Raw genomic sequence first — 19,143 nt, 5'->3', positions numbered from 1 at the left:
AGACAATTACATACAGAGGATTCTGAGAAGAATTGCTCTAGATTTCTGCCCTCAGTGGGCTCACACCCTGCTTGGGAAGCAGGCATGCATCCCTTTAATAAATACCATGACACTACTTAGTGGTGAATGCCCAGGTACAGTATAAACCAGGTACAGTATAAATTTAGAACAGGGTTCCTACCCTAGCCTGGGACAACCAGGAAAACAGATGATACTGAGGATATGATGAAAGCGGCCCGAGGAGGGGAACTTACACCTGTGAATGCCCACATCAGAAAAACAGAGTAAGTCCAGATAAATATTCTAAAGATACCCCTGAGCATCCTAGAGAAACACAAACAATCCAAATCCAAAGCTAGTACAAGGAAGGAAATTATAAAGATCAAGGGAGAAATTAGCTTGGGAGATAGTGCAGTGGCATACGTGCCTGCCTGGCAAGCACAAGGTTCTGAGTTTGATCCCTGGTATCGGAAAAACAAAACAAAACAAAAGAAGAAATTAATTATGTGTGTCCTGTGCCGTGTCATGTTCTGGGGACACAGAAATGAAGCAAAGCAGTCTATGCTCTCTAGGAGCTCAGCAGGGAACACATACAAAAACCACTGACTTCAACAGCAGTGTGAAGAGTTCAGTGACAGGAGGGGTGAGCAAAGCCCTATGGGAAACTGGATGTGTTAGGTCATACGAATGCTCTTCTAGTTAGTTTCTAGTGCTCTGGCCTTCATCTCTGATAGAGTTCAATTCCTGACTAGAAACTGACACTTGGCCATGCTATTACATTAGCCATTAAAGCAATTTTGAAATATTCACCAGTTTTAGTTTTTTGGATCTTGGAATCATAGTACCATGTTAGGATACTTTGACTTGCTAAATGAGTGCCCCCAACAGAGTTTAGTTAACATTAACTATCTTTCCTTGCCCTGTCCTGTTTGTGTGCATCCCCTGGAAAAAGCTTTTGTTACATAATATGGGGACTTTCTGCTTGTACCTCGAGGGAGAGAGTTTTTGGATGAAGGGCAAAAGTAGTGGTTTGATTTGAATTGCTGAATCATTATGAATTGTAGTATGAATTGCTGAAATCATTATGGTGGTGATCTAACATGGCTAATGCCCTTAAAACAAAAGCCCATCTTCCCAAGACTGCCTCCCCCTTCTTCTCCAACTTAGTCCAGGGTGCAATTTCCTTTCACCCTTCCTGCCAGTTCAGGGAGGGCCCCCAATCAGTTTGTCAGGTATATCTAAACTTCCCCTTCAAACTCCACTCCTAGAAAAAAGCCATAAAAGCTTCAGCCTCCCTTTATTTAACTCCAGAGAATTCCTTATCTCCCCCAAATTCTCTGTGTCCTCCAAGATAATAAAGCCCCTTTCCCTTTTTCCTTCTGCCTGTTTCTTTGCTGTGCCAGGCACCTGAAAAAAACCTATTAGATTTTTGATCCTTCACTGGCCATTTGTATGGCTTTGAGCCCCTGCTGTTAGAGGACCAAGGAACAGAGATGGTAGGAACTATTCATGACAAGGAAGTAGAATATGTTGGGCACAAGTGACCTGAGTTGGGGTGTGGTTAACAAAAGGGCACAGGTTTGGCAAGTCAGGGATGAGGACCTCTTTCTCAGCTCTAAAGGAAACTCAGCTCAGCTTTAGCACGTGGAAGATTAGAAGTCTGGAGACAGATACAGGCACTAGCAATCTAGGATGATTATGAGACTCAGTGGAGCTGTGTTGGGCAACAGGTGACACGGATGGTTGATGGCTGCCTCCTGTCTCTGAGCACATTCGAGGAACTCCCTTTGGGCTCCCTTAGAAAAATGAGGACGTTTTGGGATAGAGACTGAAGCCACATAATATAAATAGAAGCTTAAACTAGTGAAAATGAACACTGCCCATAATTTATTTTTTTCTGCCCATAATTTAGAATCATGATCTCGAAGGCCTGAACAAAATGGGTAAGCCGCAAAGCAAAATCTAGAAACAAAGGAAGCAAAACATTTACTCAGTCAACTTCAAAGATCACCTGAAAAGCTGTGACCTGAAACTTATAACCGAGATGGAAAGGAATTACTTGTCTTTGTCACCAAGACTCAATAAGCAAGAGTTTTTTTTTTTTTTAATCTGAAACCTTCCTTATTTAAAAGAGAAACAAATTTATCTTGAAATTAACATAAAGACTTGTTGAAAACAGAAAGGGATAACATATAGGGTTTCAACACCCATATATTGAGTGCTCAGTAAAGGCTTTTCTCAATATTTTAAAATAAAAATGTTTCGGATATTTTGGGGTAGTAGGCTTGAATCTTAGGAACTTTCCAACTGCTAAACAGAAGTACGCTGCACTCGTTTTTTCGCAGCGACTCTGGCAAGAGCTACCATCTTCATCCCAACAAGGTGGAGGGGACATAGGGTCCTACCTGTGAATCCTGCCCCTGACACTTAGTCGCAGTGTGACCTTGGCCAGGTGCTCAGCGTCCCTTGCCTCGGTTTTCCTGTTTGTGCAATGAGGTTAATAACACACTCGTAGGGTTTTGAGGATGAAATGAGTTAATAGAAGCGAGGCATGTACAACAGGCACTACTTGAGCGCTAGTTAAAATTCTGTCAGATACACTGGAACGAAGTCTTTCCTTCTTTTTTTGATACCGCAAATAGAACTCAGGCCCTTGCGCTTGCCTGGCAGGCGTTGTGACTCTGAGTTACATCCCTGGCCCTCGAAGACTTTAAAAGTGTTTATTAAATGAATCAATGAATCAGTAAAGTACTGTAGAATCCGGGTATTGATTTTTTTTTTTTGAAGTAAGTACTCCCCACAGAATTCTAATGTGCAGCCTTGGTTTTCTGTCTTTGGGGGATCCCACTTCAAGAGAAACTGACTTCAGCCAACAAGGGAAAGGAACTTTTTCTGCTGTCAGCTTCAAAAACTTTTTGCTAAATACCCTGCGGGGACCAATGGGCATAGGGGGTCGGAGGAGCCCCCGCTGAGCCCCCTGGGAGTGGTAGTTTTCTGAGAGTCTCGCACGTGCTTGGCAGCCAGTTTGGAACTACGACTCCCACAAGGCTGCGCGGCGCCGCCCGCCTCTTCGGTACTCCTAGCTGGTTTGCAGGACCGCCTCTCGGCGGCAGCAGAGGCGCGATGGCCGCCCGCGGGGGCCCTTCGGAGGTTCCTAGCTCGCGGGGCTCTCCTCGGCAGGAGCCCCGAGCCTCTCGCGCGGCGGGGCCGAGTAGCGGGGAGACTCCGCGGGCAGCGGCGCTTGCGCTGCGTTTCGACAAGCCCATCAAACAGGCTTTCTACAACACGGGGGCCGTGCTGTTTGTGTGTCTGTGCTGCGGCGCCGCCGTGCTGGTCTACTTCATCCTCGAGGCCTTCCTGCGGCCGCTGCTGTGGGCCGTGCTGTGCGGTACCTTCTTGCACCCTTTCAAGAGCTCGCTGACGCGCCTGGGCCGCCACTGGCTCCAGCGGCTGCACCGCGCGCACACGCCCATCGTCCTGGCCGCGCTGCTGCTGCCGCTGTGCTTCGCCGACTACGGCGTAGAGGCCCTGGGCGAGCAGGCGCTGCGCCGCCGCCGCTTGCTGCTGTTCCTGGGCGCGGGCGGCCCGCTGCTCTACGGCCTCTACTGCCTGGGCAGCTACCTGGGCGTGCAGGTGCTGCTGGCGCACGCGGGCGTGCTCATCTGCCGCGGGCTGGACTACTTCAGCAGCCTGTGGGTGAGTTAGCGGCGGCCCGGGCCCCTCCCTGCACCCCGGGTTCTCTGGGGCGCGGTCCTGCAGCTCCCCTTCGGTGAGGACGTGCGACCCGAAGTGCGCACCTGCCTGCCTGTCTGCGGCGACTGTCACTGTCTGCCCGCCTTCCCGCACCCGGGGAACTTGGCACACTTCCCGAGAGAGGCGGGTACGATTTTGGGACAGCCTCGCCTGCTTTTAGGCCCTTTATAGAGGGACAGCGGAGAAGCCCCAGAACTCGCGTTATTCCTGTTCGGAGGGGGAGGAGTGCTCCGGCCAGAGACTCTAGGCCGACTTGCTTTCCTGCTGATAAGAGAGGCGACTTCTGACCCGGGCAGGACTAGTTAGGGACAAAGAAAAAGAAAGGACCGGCAAACTCAGGTTTCGCAAATCCTGAAACAAAGCTTGCAGGCTGGTGCTACCTCCACTTCAGGTCATTTTAACTTAACAGTAGGTGCGAGGTCCTGTGTGCTGAGCACCCGGGGTTTTCCTCCTCGTGCTCTGAACATTTTTGCGAACTACTTCTGTTACGTGGTAACTGCAGCACATTTTCTTTGGCTCAGCTTGGAATCCAGCAGCAGATTGAGTAGAGTTAGATTTTTTGATGCTTCTATCACCCCGAGTTTATTCCTAGAAAGAAAATCAGGGAGATTTAGGGTTGGAAGAAATTTCATGTAGTATAATCTACTGACACATTTCCTAATTCACACTACATGGGGGTGGGTCGGTTGTTAGAACCGGGTAGTTAGCTTAAGAATGTTGGTCTGAACACTCTGTCCTAGTGCTTGCTGTTGATGGAGTGCAAGGGTAGAGTGTGTTTACTGTGCCTGAGGCCCCAGGTTCTTCCTTAGCACTTTTTTTTTTTTTTTTTTTGAGACAGGAGGATCTCTCTAGCTCAAGCTGGTCCCAAGTTGGTTGTGTACCCCAGGCTGGCCTGGAAGCCTCCATCATCCTGCCTCAGGCTCCCCAGCACTTGGATTAAAGGCATTCACTCCCACATCTGGCTTTAAATAACCATACTATTTAACATAATTTGATTCACTTATTTTGTCAGTGTAATATAGTTCAACATACCTTGACACACTTAAAAGTTGGAGGATAATTCTGCTTACCTGTTCAGCAAGGTTTTGACTTTCCAGAGGTAACTAGAATGTAGAATGATAATTGATCCTGGATCTTCTGTCTTTTGCTCTGTCAATGGCTTCTCAGTTTGTATTTAAGCTGACTGAGTGTGGTGAGGGATTTTTTTCTTTTTAAGAGATGAGCTGCAAGCCCAGTCTTCAATATGTATATAATCATATATGAGCATCCTGTATTTATTGGATCGAAAACAGGACCTTCATGCATGCTCACCCGTGCTCTGCTACTGAGCTACACCGCCAAACTCATGTTTGAGTGTGATTTAATGGAGTTGGTAGAAAGGAAGATAAATGTTTTTTACCCGTTAGGAGCTACATTCTCCCAAGAATCTCACTGCCCCAAAGGCACAGAGCTAGTGCTTGTCTTTCTCCTCTTCCTCTTTCTCCTCTTCCTCCTCTTCCTCCTCCTCCTCCTTCTCTTCTCTCTCTCCCTCCCTCTCTCTCCCTCTCCCTCTCCCTCTCTCCCTCTCCCTTTCCCTCTCCCTCTCTCCTCTCCCTCTCTCCCTCTCCCTCTCCTCCTTCTCCTTCTCCCTCTCCTTCTCCCTCTCCTTCTCTTCTCTTTCTTCTTCTCCTTCTCCTTCCCTCTCTCCCTCTCCCTCTCCTCCTTCTCCTTCTCCCTCTCCTTCTCCCTCTCCTTCTCTCTCTTCCCCCTCCCCCTCTCTCCTCTCTCGTCTCTCTCCTACCTTCCTTCCCTCTCTTCCTTCCTCCAAGAGTCTTGCACATGGAAGGCAAGTGCTCCACCACTGAACTATGCCTGCAGTCCTGTGCTTCACTTTATGAAGCATAGTTGAGTGGTCTTTTATCTTGTTTTACAATTCAGTTCAATGGATTGAATGCCTTTTACACAGAGGGTGCATCACCATGTGTTGTTGAGAACTATAGCATGCCTCTATATCTTCAGAAATTCAGTCTTGTCAAAGTCTCCTAACGTTTGGTACTGTTGCTACTGCCCAAGTATCATATCCATCAAACTGTGGGAAATTACACAGGGAATATCTGCTGCTGTGTATGAATTGTATGTATTTTCAACTGGAGTAAGAAGTTGAGTACAGAGGTAAACTGTCATGGTTAGGGGAAAGAGGCATTTCTGCTGGTATGCTCTCATACTCGGAGACGTGAATTGAGTACTCAGAAGGAAGTATCTGTAGCTCAGTGTGTACAGACTTTTACTGATGGAAGACCCTCCTTTTTGTATTTTATTTGTGGATGTGTGGAAGGGAAGGGCCAAGAATGATGGGGTTGGAGGAAGAAAAGTAAAGCCAATTAATGAGGGTTTTTTTAGGGGGGGCATTCCTGAGCGCTGGACCTGGGGCCCTTTATATGCCAAGCACCTGCACTCACACTTGAGCCAAACTCCCAATTAATGATTTTGGAAAGGCTTGTGACTCAGCTGTTTGCCCACAGTGATAGGAGGGAGGGAAAAGGGAGTGTTTAGAAAAACAAACCAATTATAGAAGTGACCACGAATGGGAAATGAGTAGTAAAAGGCTAAATCAGAGAGTAGAGCCTCTAAGTTGATTTGACTTTGAGGAAAATTAGGTGTAGAATTGGGTTTTGCACAGGTAGAGCATAGAGATGGGCAGCAGCATGGAGTGAGGTGGACTTGGAAAACAGGCGCCCATAGCGGAAAGTGCTGACCAAGCGCTGGGCTGAGGGCAAGCCAGTGGTGTGATGAGGCAGGGCCCGTCGTGTAACTCTTCTCTCTCACTCTCCAGCACATTGGTTGTGTGGAGCCAGGCAGCGCTGCCTGTGACAGAACAGTGGGCTTTAATGCTTTCTGGGCAGCTTGTAGATGTGAGCCTGCTGCTGAAGGGAGGGAGAGAGGAGGATTGTCACTTGGAGGCCTGCCTGCGCTGCATGGAGAGTTCAAGTTCACCTGCAGCTAGTCAGACTTTTTTTTTTCCTCCCCTCAAAAGGAAACAAAACAAAACACAACACACATACACAAACAAACACCAAAAACGAAAAATCTTGTGAAGCAGGAGGAAAGGACTTTATCTTAGGAAACTAATTTAGAGATGGCTGTGTTCGTGATTTCAGTGAATGGTATTCACTGGCTATCTTTATAAGAATTTAAAATAGTATTCTCCAGTATGTTGTGTTTAAAGTTTGTTATTTTTAAAGTGTAAGTTGATTTTTCTTATCAGGAAAAATGTGTCAGAGTTGGACTAAACATCCTTATTCCCCCCAAAGACCTCAGGATTCTAGTTAGCGAGAAACCTAGTCCTTTCTCTTCTCTGTCCTTCTGTCTGTTCAGCTTGCCCAGTCCACTCCCGTGGTGTCCACAGTAGTGGGGCTTTGCTTTGCAAGCGCCTTATTCTTTCTCTTCACCTCACCTCAGCTTACTTCAGCTTTTTTCCTTGACTCCACATTCCTCCTAACACTCCCTCTGCTTACAATTGAAAGGTCCTACTTGTTCTTTTTCAGTAGTTTCAGATATATTGGAATATTGTCCTGACTGAGGAATCCAGACTCCTAAACCATCTGTTCTGCTGACCTCCACGTGACTTAGCCCGTGTGCTCTCCCGTTGTGGAGTTGGGCAAGATAAATCTGACTTTGCCATTTTCTTCTGCTGAGAGTGTTCTAATGTTTTCCCCTTTCATCTTTTTTTTTTTTTTTTTTTTTTTTTTTTTTTTTGGTGGAACCGTGGATTGAGCTCAGGCCCTTGTGCTTGCCAGGCAAGCGCTTATTCTACTGAACCATCTCTCTGGTCCTTTTTTTTTTTTTTTTTTTTTAGAAAAAGTTGAGGGCCTAACCTTCTAAGGTCGATTAAGACTCAGGACATATGAGAACTTGTACTGTAACGTCATGTACCTCGGTAGTGTCCCAAATTTTCTGATCAAGAAGATTATGGGGCCAAAGAGGAAAGTGATCGATGACGTAGAGTGTGCCTAAGGAGAGTCACATGGGGAGAAGACACTCTCTCAGGCTTTCACAGAGAGCACATTGGCCAAGCATTGGCCGTGACTCATCCACATGGCTGCACTGATGAAGGTTCTACAATCTGAGGTACAGGATCTCAGGACAAATCCTGAGGGCATTTCACTGACCTTCTAAGACCAAAAAGCTACAACTCTTGTTGCATAGGTCCTGCTTTACCTTGGTCTTAACCATCCAGTAGAAAAGTATGAAGTCGAAATATAAAAAATAAAGCCATGCTGTTAAGTTGAGCTGTGGGGGACTCAGGTCAATAATTTCTGACATTGCCAGTTAAATATAAGACCCAATGCTATTATGGGCTACTGGACTCTTTTAGAATATTTTGCTGAGTTCACACACCTATAATATTCAATAATGTAACTTAGAAAAAATGGGGTATACCGATGAATGTCCATTTTGTATCTCTGTATTCAAAGAGGTTGGGATAGATATATAGTTGCATTCTCTTAATGAATAGAATGATTTGTTCTAATGGTGTTTGTGAATAGGATCACAAGTCCGCATCTTGTACAGCAATTAACCACTAAGAAGAATATATGCAGTGTATTATTTGTTGAAACTGTCCTTCCGATTTGATTTGAAACTGTCTCATTGCTATCTCTTTGTCAATAAAACTTTGAAAAAAAAAATGGCTTCAAATCCAAAAAAAAAAAAAAAAAAAAAAAAAAAGTTGAGGGCCAGCCAAATGCCGATTAAAGCACCTGCTTAGGCAGACAAGAGGCAAGGGGTTCAATCCCCAGGCCTGCTGTGCCGGCCCCACCTGTGTGGTGCACTGAGACTGCAATTGAGTCTCAGTTGCCTGGGCCTGATGGCGCATACCTGTAATCCCCACACTTGGGAGGCTGTAAACAGGAGGATCACTACAAGTCCGATCTATGCAGTGAGACCCTGTACACCCTGCCCTAAATGGAAAAAAAGAAAAAGTTGAAAATCTGAACAGTTTTTAAAGTAGTAGTAGGTTTGTTTTCCCCATGGTCTCTGATACTGTATTTATAAGAAAGTGTGCAAAAGAAGGGTGGCAGAAAGATCAGAAAACTAACTTGCCTAGTGACCTGGGGCAGACCAAGCTCCTACTCCAGGCCCCTGAACCCTGGTTGTGTAAAGTGAGGGGCTGACTGGACAATGTAAGTTTCCCAGATGTTCTGTCTTCTAGATCACAAGACATCCTTAGGAAACGCACATTAGCTACCCTTTTCTGTCTACTCCAGGCCACTTCTAAACTGTTCTTAGGTTTTCTTCTATGTTCCTGGTAACAGGAGAAGTTTCTGGAGATTAGTGCGATTCACAGTTAAAGATTTTGATTATGAAAATTCTTGACTTACATTGCCATATGGTTGGATTGTCAACGAAGAATATTTTTCAAATTAAAGTTAAGTTGCATTAAAGGAGAGTAAACTATGTGAAGCAGTTGTCTGGTGATGAGGGCTATGTCTCCTTAATTTGGGAGGAAATCTGTTTTATTCTTTCTGGAAAAGACTTGGGAAAGTGCTTTGTAAAAATGCACACGTTTTCCCCATTGATGGGATGACAATAAATAACATAAAGATACAGCCTAAAAAGGCAGAGTCTCTCTTTTATCTATTTACATGTCAAATTTTGTGCAGTCTCATGTAGGGTTTAGCACATTGGTGCTGTAAAATGACTATGGACTATGCATTTTGAGAAAAACACATTGTATTGAAGAAAATACATTTAGGAAGTTATGCCCTTTTATCTAATTGTGGCTTGTTGATTTATGCCTGGAAGAATATTCACACATAAACAGGTTTGCTCAGAGGCTGAACATACATACCTAGTCTACCCAAAAGATGTATACACACTTCAGGAAAAGAAAAATCTTGCATAAATATTTTAATACTACATGTATTAAGAAATCATAAGATTAATGCAAGTTACCTTTGGCTCAAAGTGGTGCCCTTCCTGGCATTTATTGGTACAGTGAACTGTTGCTTGGAAAACCTTGGTCACTGAGGTTGTTGCACATGCATTTTCAGTTTCTCCTCTAAGGGCTGGCAGTGTAGTGGGTTTTCTGTGATATGCATCATCCTCTAGGGTCCCCCATATGAGTTTAACACCATCTGTTGAAAAGACATACTGTTAGTTTCTGAAGTGTATGTACATTTTTTGGTGGGCTCTGTATACATAAAGGTGACTTGTTAGCTCTAGTCTTCTGTGTTAGCAAGAGAATAAGAAACTCCCAAGGTTTTGAGACTAGAAATTGTGTTTTGGGGAGCCTGTGGTTGTAACTTTTTAATTTTTTTTTATTTTTTTGTATTTTAGGGAAGGGAGTACAGGGTGTTCAGGGTCTCACTACTAGATCAGACGTGTAGTGATCCGCCTATTTACAGCCTCCCAAGAGCTGGGATTACAGGCACACGCCATCATGCCTAGTATCCTGGGGTTGTAATGTAAAGGTAGATCACTTGCCTGCCAAGTGTGAGGCCCTGGATTTTTTTACCTAGGACTACAAAACAAAACATAGCTGTATGAAACATGGATATACAAATACTTACTTTTGTTGTTATTTTAAGGAATATTTAGTGATTGCAAAAGCTGACTCAAGTAAAGCTTGCTTCTACAAAAAAGAATTTGAGCAGCCTGGAAGTTTATTTGGTAAAATAAATCATCCCTTTTTGCTGCTAGCATTCCTGCTGTGCACATGTTACTATTGTTAACTAATACCTAACCTTTTAGGCTTATTTCTATGCTCATGTGAACATATAATGTATAGGGTTTCCTTTTTTAAAAAAAACAAACAAAAATGGAATACCATGCATATAATTCTGCACCTTGCTCTTTCATTTATCCTTGTTTATGGACCTTTTTTTCTTTCGATTTTATTTATTTTTTGGAACTTTTTTCTTATTAGTGCTCATAAATAATACTTTTTAAAAAAAACTACTCTTGTCATATAAATGCTTTTTTCTCTGGATAACTTTTAGAAAATATTTTATTTGCCTTTTTTTTTTTTTTTTTTTTTTTTTTTTTTTTTTTGTGGAACTGGGAATTGAACTCAGGCCTTTTTCTACTGAGCCATCTCCCCGGCCCCCATTATTTGCCATTTTGAGATGGGTATTTCTGTGCAGTCTAAGCTGGCCTTGAAATTGCAGCAGTCCTCCCACCTCAGCCTCTTGAGTGCTGGAATTATAGGAGTGCACCACCATGCCAGGTGAGAACATGTTTCTGACACATTTTCTTAGCTTTGATGAATTTATATTAAACATTTTTAACCTTTGGTAATTGTTGAGTATAAACTCTTAAGGGTTTTTATAAATGAGTATATTCTTTGAACTAATATTATTTTCTGATTTACAAAAAATACTCAAAATATTTTTAAACCATAAACCAATCATTTAAAAGTTAGAAATATTTTTCTCTATTTATAAAGATATTACATACCTGTAAAAGAAAATTCACTACTTGTAAAAAAAAAAAGCATAAAGAGGCAAATTACCCTTTAAAATCCAGCCATCCAGAAATAGTTATTTAGGGCTGGTAAGATGGCTTAGTGGTCTAAAGCACCTACTTAGAACAAGCTTAGCAAAGCACAGGGTCCGTGGTTCAATCCCCCAGCACCACATGCCAGCCAGCCCCGCCCCCTGGTGGGCTGAGGTGGCCACACACACACACACACACACACACATAAATAAATAAATTAAAAAAAAAAAGTTATTTAGCATTTTATTGTAGAGTATATTTTTACCGTTATAAACTTGCATATGCATAACTTTATTGTATTTTTTTAGCATTCTCTCTCTCTGTGTCTTTCTGTCTCTCTGTCTCTGTCTTTCTTTCTCTCTCTTTTTCATGTATTTGGTTGTTACAAAGTCTTACTACACAGCTGTGACTTGGGTGGTCCGCCTGCTTTCAGCTTCCCCAGTGCTGGGATTACAGGCGTGTGCCATATGTTGGACTCTGGCCAGCTCAACCTGCCGTTGGGGCAGGGGCAGCGCGGTGTGTGGTGCCAGGGATTGAACTGTGGGTTGTAAACTTGCCTAAGCAGGCGTTTTGGTCCCGTTGAGCTATCTCACCGGCTCCAAGTATGAATTTTTCAAATAACCCTCTATTAAATGACATTTAGGTTGTTACTAGTTTTTTAATATTATGAACTGTAGTGGTGACTAATAATTCTCTGTTTAGTGTGCATACATTCCTGAGAGTAGAACTGAAGAGTATATTTATTAACGAGTTATTTTAAACTAAGATAAGGTAATCTATGATTTTAGATTTACTAGATAAAAATACATGATTCTCTTTAGATGATCAGTTTCTATGAGAGGATCTAAAATATGCAGTCTGTTATTTGTGTCTACCTGCAAGTAATACAGATTCTTGGTTACATATAGTATAGGTAAAACAGAATGAAAGGAAAAAAACCCCTTTGGAGATGGGTTTGAAGAGAAACAGCCTTGAACTTTGAAGGTACGTACATCTTTTCTAGTTTTTCTCTCTGAGAGCAGACTTTCCTACTGTGTCATCCCTAAATTTTGGCCAGCAGTTCAGATACCTTTAGTGAGTTAGATGATTCTATTTTTAGACAGCTATTGTTTGTTAGCAAAGTTTATGCTCCTATTAAGCTGGAATATATGCTTCCTGATTCCCACCTGTTACTGCCGTGTCCGATCACAATACCTAAGTCTCAGGCCTCTTCCACATAACATTTTTGCCAACTACTTGAAGATAGTTATGAAATCTTGATTTTTCCCTTCTCTCTTCCAAGTTAGGCAGCGCTCCCAGCCCTGCTATGTTGGTGTCATATGTTACGATTTCCATTTCTTTGCTCAGCTTGAATTTTATTGCTCGTGTAGTTTGGTAGTGCAGAGTTAATTGAAGTCATCTCTTTACCTGCTAGGAGTATTGTACTTGGTAAATGGGTGCTCCTGCTGTTCTACTCTGATGCATACTGAGCTGAGAAGCCTAGAACCTTCCTCCACTCCCTAGTTGCCTAGTAGAGTAAACTAAATGCATAACTTTGTGTTTCTCTTCAGTAATCTTGTTTGAATTAGCCATTGTTCCAGCTGCAGTATATCTTTGTCATAGGTCACAAAGTTTTTTTTTTTTTTTTTTTCCACTACTCCCAATTTTGTATAATCTGTACATTTGATTAGCTATGTCCTCTAGTCTTTCATCTGAGTTACTGGCTTAGTGTTTAGGACGATGTTTGTACCCCTGTGTGGCATTCCGCTTAAGGCTATCCTTTTACTGAGGATCATTCTTTGTCTCCACCACTTGTAGTTTTCTAAATTGACTGTCTTTTCCCTTGTGGAAATTGAAGTAGCTTTTGCTTCTGTTTTTCTAGCACCACGCTTCTTTAACCAATGTTTAGGAAGGCGGGTGTTCCACCCACAAGCCTAGGTTGACATTTAACTACCTGTGAAATGGAGACAATAATAATACTAATTTCATGAGGTTATCAAGATGAAATTAGTTCATATAATTAAATTATTACAGCAGGGCCTGCACATAATGTTATGTAAGTGTTCTGTTATGCTCAAATCATCTCTGAGTTTCACAGTCAGCTCTCAAATGTTTTGGAATTCCAAGGCTAATTTGTCTTATTCTGCAAGTCTGAACTGTTTACAAGTGGCTGTCATCTTTTGTCCTTGTCTTCAGTTTTGGGGCTTCAGAGCTCTTTAATATTTTGTCTATTAATGGAGTTGCTTGAGTATCGTCTTCACATTAGTTTAGATTTCCAGATATTAGCATGCAAAATTGTCAGAAAGAAGGGGGAAAATATTAGAAGAAATTAAAAAGCAAAAACCAACAAAAGCATTAACTGCTCCTTTTCCAACAAAAGCATTAACTGCTCCTTTTGATAGACCAGCAGAAATCAGCAGTACAATTATCTAAGACATCCTGCATACATACATAAATATGTCTTTCCCTCCCTACCTCCCTCTCCTGTCCTTCTCCTCATCCCAGTTTTTCCTTTGTTTCCTTCCCTTTCACAGTATCTCTTGTATCTTTCAGATTTTATTTATTCTTTCAGGTTGTTACACTAATGAGACAATACGATGTTTGCACATGAAGGTCTGATTTACATCAGTTAAGAGCATGGTCTCTAGTTGTATCCATTTGCCTAAAAAGCCTCAAATTTATCTTTATAGTTGAGTTGTACTCCATTATGTAAAAACACCACATCTTTATCCAGTCCTCAGTTGATGCATTTTGGTTGTTTCCAAGATTTAGCCATGACAAGTTGCATTACTATAAACATAGGTGCACATTTATCGCTGTGGTGTGATGTCTTCAGTTCTTTGAAAAAATACCCAGGAGAGGAATAGCTGGGTTGAATGGGACCCCCCAGTCCTAGCTTTTGAGAAATCTCCATGCTGATTTCAACAGTGATCACACCGGTCTGCACTCTTACCAGCAGTGGAAAAGGGTTAATTTTTCCCCACAGCCCGACCAGCATTTGTTAGTGGATGATTTCTTGATGATAGCCGTTCTTTTTGGGGTGAGATGGAATCTCAGTGTAATTTTAATTTGAGTTTCTCAAATGATGTAGGTTTTTTTTTTTTTTTTTTTTCTTTGTGGTACCACAGATTGAACTCAGGACCTTGCACTTGCTGGGTAAGCGCTTAGTCTACTGAGCTATCTCCCTAGCCCTTTTTTTTAAAATTTAATGGTTGTGAAAATTTTACTACATGAATCATCCATAGTTACTTATTTCCCAGTTTTCAATCTTTTAGGTGATGTCTTTTTTACTGCTCACATTTTGTTGAGTTTCTTTATACTGCAAGCATTTTTAGAAGCTGCCATTGTTTTGTGAAATAAGCTCCAAGCTGAATTCTCCATTCAGAACTCATAACACAGTTTTAAGACCAAAAACTTATTTTTATTGATAGATATGACCATAATATTTGCTTTTTTCCAAAGTTCATGTTCAAGTTGAATGTTGCATTCCTACTAAATGCTTGTTTGGTGCTCAGATTTGCTCTGGATGACATATTGTACCTTTTGTAAATGTCCTATTACGCTACGAGTTCCTGTGCAGACTGCACTGTTTCATTATGATGCTTCTTAAGTGGTACATATTTAACTTAGTATGGGAGGGGGGAGAATTGAAGGAATGCTGGCTGGGTCTTCTATCAAGTTTTGTTATTTCTTCCTCTAGTAATATTTTTTTCAGGCCTGCTCCTTCATCTGGAGCCTGTAACTGTGGGTTAGTGTCTAACCATCCGTTACCTAGATAAACATGGCAAGGGCATACTTCAGATGACTACTTTCTGTCTAGCTTAAAATTTTGTTTCTTTCACAAGAAGAAGCTTAGTTTTAGCTGGGTATAGTGGCTCATGTCTATAATTCTAGGCCTGGGAAGCTGAGGCAGGAGGATCTCAAGTTTTAGCCTGTCCTGAGCAACTTAGCAATTTGGTGGGACCCTGCCTCAAAGGAAAAAAAGTGATAATAATAAGGGCTGGGATTGTAGCTCAGTACAAAGGATCTGGCTTCAATCTACAGTCTTGAAAACAAGCAAAAAAAAAAAAAAAAAACCAAAAAAACAAAACTCATAGAAATCAAGCATTTAAAAAACAAACAAGACTGAGATAACTATTTTAGTCTGATTCATTTTAGAAAGACTTTTCTTCTCCCTGTGCTTTTATAAACATTAATTAATAGAAATTTTAGGAATTCAATCAGATTAGGCTTTTAATTGAATATTTTGAGTGTTTTATGTATAAAATGGGTTTTGAACTTTAGTGTCTTAAAATGGTGTATATTTGTCAAATCTTGCTATATGAAATATCAAATGTCTTTTCATTTCAAAATGATCTAAAGACAGGAGGAGGACATAGACTTGTTCCTTTTAGCACCATCACCCCTTCTCTGTGCTGTGTCCAGAGCACTCATGGAATATAGATTCTTCATAAATGTGGTATAATTCTGTTTTTTATATGTATATATTTTACAGCTTTGTCTATATTTCATTTATTTAAGATCTGGACCTTGGTAGTTGGCTATGTGTTGACTGTTTCATTCAAGTGGAATACAAGTACTGAACGCTACTTGAGAGCAATTTCAATTCCTGTCTGGATTATATTGCTTTTTCATTTAGGTGGGTCACTTCATTTTTTTTTTTTTTTTTTTTTTAAGTCTAGCTTAAGGTTAGCAAAGGTTGACTGTGTATGAAAAAATGAATTCTTTGTAGTATATGTTACATTTAAAATTCTTTAAAATAATCCTTTTAAAAAAGTTAGGCTTTCACTTTTCATCTGTCTTTAGTGAAAATATGCCTTAAAATGTCTATCTTTTAATTATATTATGTGTTTATAAAATAAAATCCTTTAATGCTAAATCTTTCTTAAAAAATGGAGCACACTGGACTGTTTGCTGAATGGCATACATATGAGGAGACAGATAGGCAGTCGGGGTGACGGGGTGTGGCCTGATGTGTCAGGTAGTTAAGGGACTAGAGAAGGTATTTGCTATGGATAAGAGGAAGAAATTAGGGGCCCGGGAGATAGCTCAGCAGCATAAGTGTCTGCCTGGCAAGTGCAAGGTCCAGAGTTTGATCTCCGGTGCTACAAAAAAAGGAGAAGGAGGAGAAGAAGTTGGTACAATAGGGCAAAGAAGAGTTGAGATAAGGATATAGACTATGAAGCTTATTTCTAGCATGTGAAAACCTGTTTTGTGAAAGAGTGCTTTAAACTCTGTAATCATGATGGGGAGATGTCAGAGCTGTGTTTTCCTCGAGACAGATCTCTGCTTAAGACAGGGGTTATCGGAGTCCTTGCTGCCCAGAATAATGACTTCCCTGGTATATGAAACCATCCACTGTTAACTGGTTGGTTGCCAGAACACTGTGTGGCTTTTCAACATGATAACATAGGAGGAACTCTTCTTTCTAAGTTGATGGAAAAATAGGGAATTTGAATTTAAAACTAAAATCCAGTAATAGAGCAGTAGAGCCTAAAGTAGTTTATAGAGCTACTTATTATAAATGAAAAATAATTCATTAAAAATGACTGCTTAGAGTTGCATTGAACAAAGCATCACTCTTTATTGAGTTGGTGTGCTAGAGTTTTATCTGCAAGATCTCATGGGACTCATTTTGAATTTAGGAAAGACAGAGGCATGAGATAGGCAGGTATGTCCACAAAGCTCTAGGCAGACTGAGAAAAATTCATATGGTTAGGATAGAGACCTTAATCCTTGATGACTGTGTAACTTTAATTGGTGCTGCATGCTGAGGAGCATACTTTGAAGCTTTTGCTGTGTGCTCATGGGTCATTGGGTCCTTTCTGTAGAGACTGATCACTCCCCATGGTGTACTCAGAAAACCAAGTCAAGCTCCATGACTTTCAGATCCCTGCCTGATTCTGCACATTCTGGGGTCTAATGGGCAGTTTGGGCTTGGAATAGCCTTAAACTTGGCATATGCTTTAGCTCAGGACTGGATTCCATTACAGGATGAACAGGCTGGCATCTACCTGATCTTCTAGAATGTGGGCTGAAAGCAAGGATCAGTGTGTATCAAGAATATCTGAATGGGGAGCCCTGGGACATAGCTCACTGGTAGAGTGCTTGCCTAGCATGCACAAAGCTCCGAGTTCAGTTTTAAGCAGCCATCTACCCCAACCCACTCTCAAATTGAGATCTCTTCAATGGCATTTTCAAAATTTTTTTCTCTGTAGTAATCTTATACTTAGTATGTATACCAAATTGTTCTGTCAGTCTAATAAACTAAGTCTTAAAAAAAAACAAGTGCTAGGTTTTCATTTCACTAAAAATGTTAATTCTTAATGATTTTCAGCATCCCTGGCTGGCTCATGGAGGATTCCAGTATTCCTGGTTATTGTTTTCCTGATGTCGGTGGGCACCCTCTATGAAAAGCAGAATGAAAAAGAGTCTGCTGGTAAGAAATAGAAATATTCTATGAGTATTTTTCTTAGAAATATTTTGGAGAATGACTATAAAAAGTGTTATGAAATATAGCTTTGAATCTGTCTAATAACCTGTAGTTTCTGAAGAGAAAATAAATTTATGTAAAATATGTTATGCTTTTAGACTTTTTTATTGAGGTGTAATTGATAGTTTTGAGTTATACTGTTATAGGAGATTACTGTTTCCATCAACCATTCTAAATGGCATTTTGTACATTCATAATGTCATGCAACGGTCACCTCAGATCCATGACATTTCAATCAACCCAAGCCAGGCGTGGTGGTGCATGCCTGTAATGACAGTGTTTTAGAGGGGCCAGGGAGGTGGTTCAGAATAAGTGCTTCCCTGGCAAGCGCAAGGGCCTGAGTTCAATCCCCAGTTCCGCAAAAAAAAAAAAAAAAAAAAAAAAGAGCTCCACAGTGCTTAGGAGGCTGAGGCAGGAGGAGCGAAAGTTTAAGCCCAGCTTGGACAGTTTATTTATTTATTTATTTTTTGCAGTACCAGGGATTGAACTCAGGACCTTGAGCTTGCCAAGCAGGCACTTATGCTGCTGAGCTATATCCCTGGCCCCATTGGGCAATTTATTGAGGCTGTGTCCAGTATATAAAATAAAAGGAAGGGGGTAGAGGTGAAACTCCGAGCAAAGGAAAAAAAATCACCCCAATAGGACACTCTGTGTGTTAGTACTTTATTCATTTTTATGGGTGCATGGATAATATCCCTAACCACATTTTGTTTATCCATTCTCAGTTGATGAATGGGTCACTTCTACCTTTGGGCTGTTGTGAGTAGTGCTGCTGTGAACATTCTTAGGAGGATTTGAATACCGTCTTTCCTTTTCTCCCTTACCCCCTTCTCTTTCTCTTCCTTCCCTCCCCTCTCCCATCTCTCTTTGTTCTTTCCCCCTGCCTCTCTCCTCCTTTTCTCTCCCTCTCATCCCCTGTTCTTCCTCCCCTTCTACCTCCCTCCCCTCTGTCCCTTCCTCCCCTCCCTCCCCCCCTCGCTCCCCTCCCTCCCTCCTTTTTTTTCTTTTCAACCAGAACATTTTTCTTGAGTAGTAGGTGAAGTTCTCAAGATAACAGATGCTGCTATGGCTGCGCTTTTGGGTTTGCTCCTTCATGGATACCACTTCTGAATCTGCAGTATCCAAATTTCAGGTGCCGCTTCTGCCCGACAGTATTTGGTAATTTCGCCTTCGCACTCCAGTCATGCTTTCTCTTGTGCTTGCCAGGGTAGCCCCATTTTGTACAGGCCAGCATCTGAAGGTGGGAGGCCTCCGAGCCAGTGGTGGCGCAGTGTGTGCATCTCTGAGGACACTTTCCAAATGATGACACTCGCTTTGTCGTCTCAGTTCTGCTACGGAGACCAAAGAGTTTGCATAGCCATTTTTCTTTGTTTTTTTTTTTTTTTTTTTTTTTTTTTTTTGCGGAACCTGCCCTTGAATTTGAAGTGATCTTTCTGTGTCAG

At 41.7% G+C, this 19,143-nt stretch overlaps 1 protein-coding gene across 2 annotated transcripts in view; it reads left to right on the top strand.

Annotated features, from left to right (window-relative positions):
* The first annotated feature begins 3,103 nt into the window (after positions 1-3,103).
* Tmem245 (transmembrane protein 245) overlaps positions 3,104-19,143 on the top strand; it is a 104,534-nt gene continuing 88,494 nt past the window's right edge. The window contains exons 1-3 of one of the 2 annotated variants that reach the window (XM_004638078.2): positions 3,104-3,696; positions 15,730-15,847; positions 17,546-17,647. In XM_004638078.2, coding sequence (XP_004638135.1) covers positions 3,124-3,696; positions 15,730-15,847; positions 17,546-17,647 — 793 coding nt within the window. In that variant the 5' untranslated portion in view covers positions 3,104-3,123. The remainder of the gene's footprint in view (positions 3,697-15,729; positions 15,848-17,545; positions 17,648-19,143) is intronic. The other variant, XM_023722952.1, reaches the window with a different exon arrangement.

The sequence above is a fragment of the Octodon degus genome, unplaced genomic scaffold (assembly GCF_000260255.1).
Source record: "Octodon degus isolate 3935 unplaced genomic scaffold, OctDeg1.0 scaffold00094, whole genome shotgun sequence".
Lineage (NCBI taxonomy): Eukaryota > Metazoa > Chordata > Mammalia > Rodentia > Octodontidae > Octodon > Octodon degus.
Note: the sequence above shows the minus strand (reverse complement) of the source record. Positions and strands in the feature narration are given on the sequence as shown.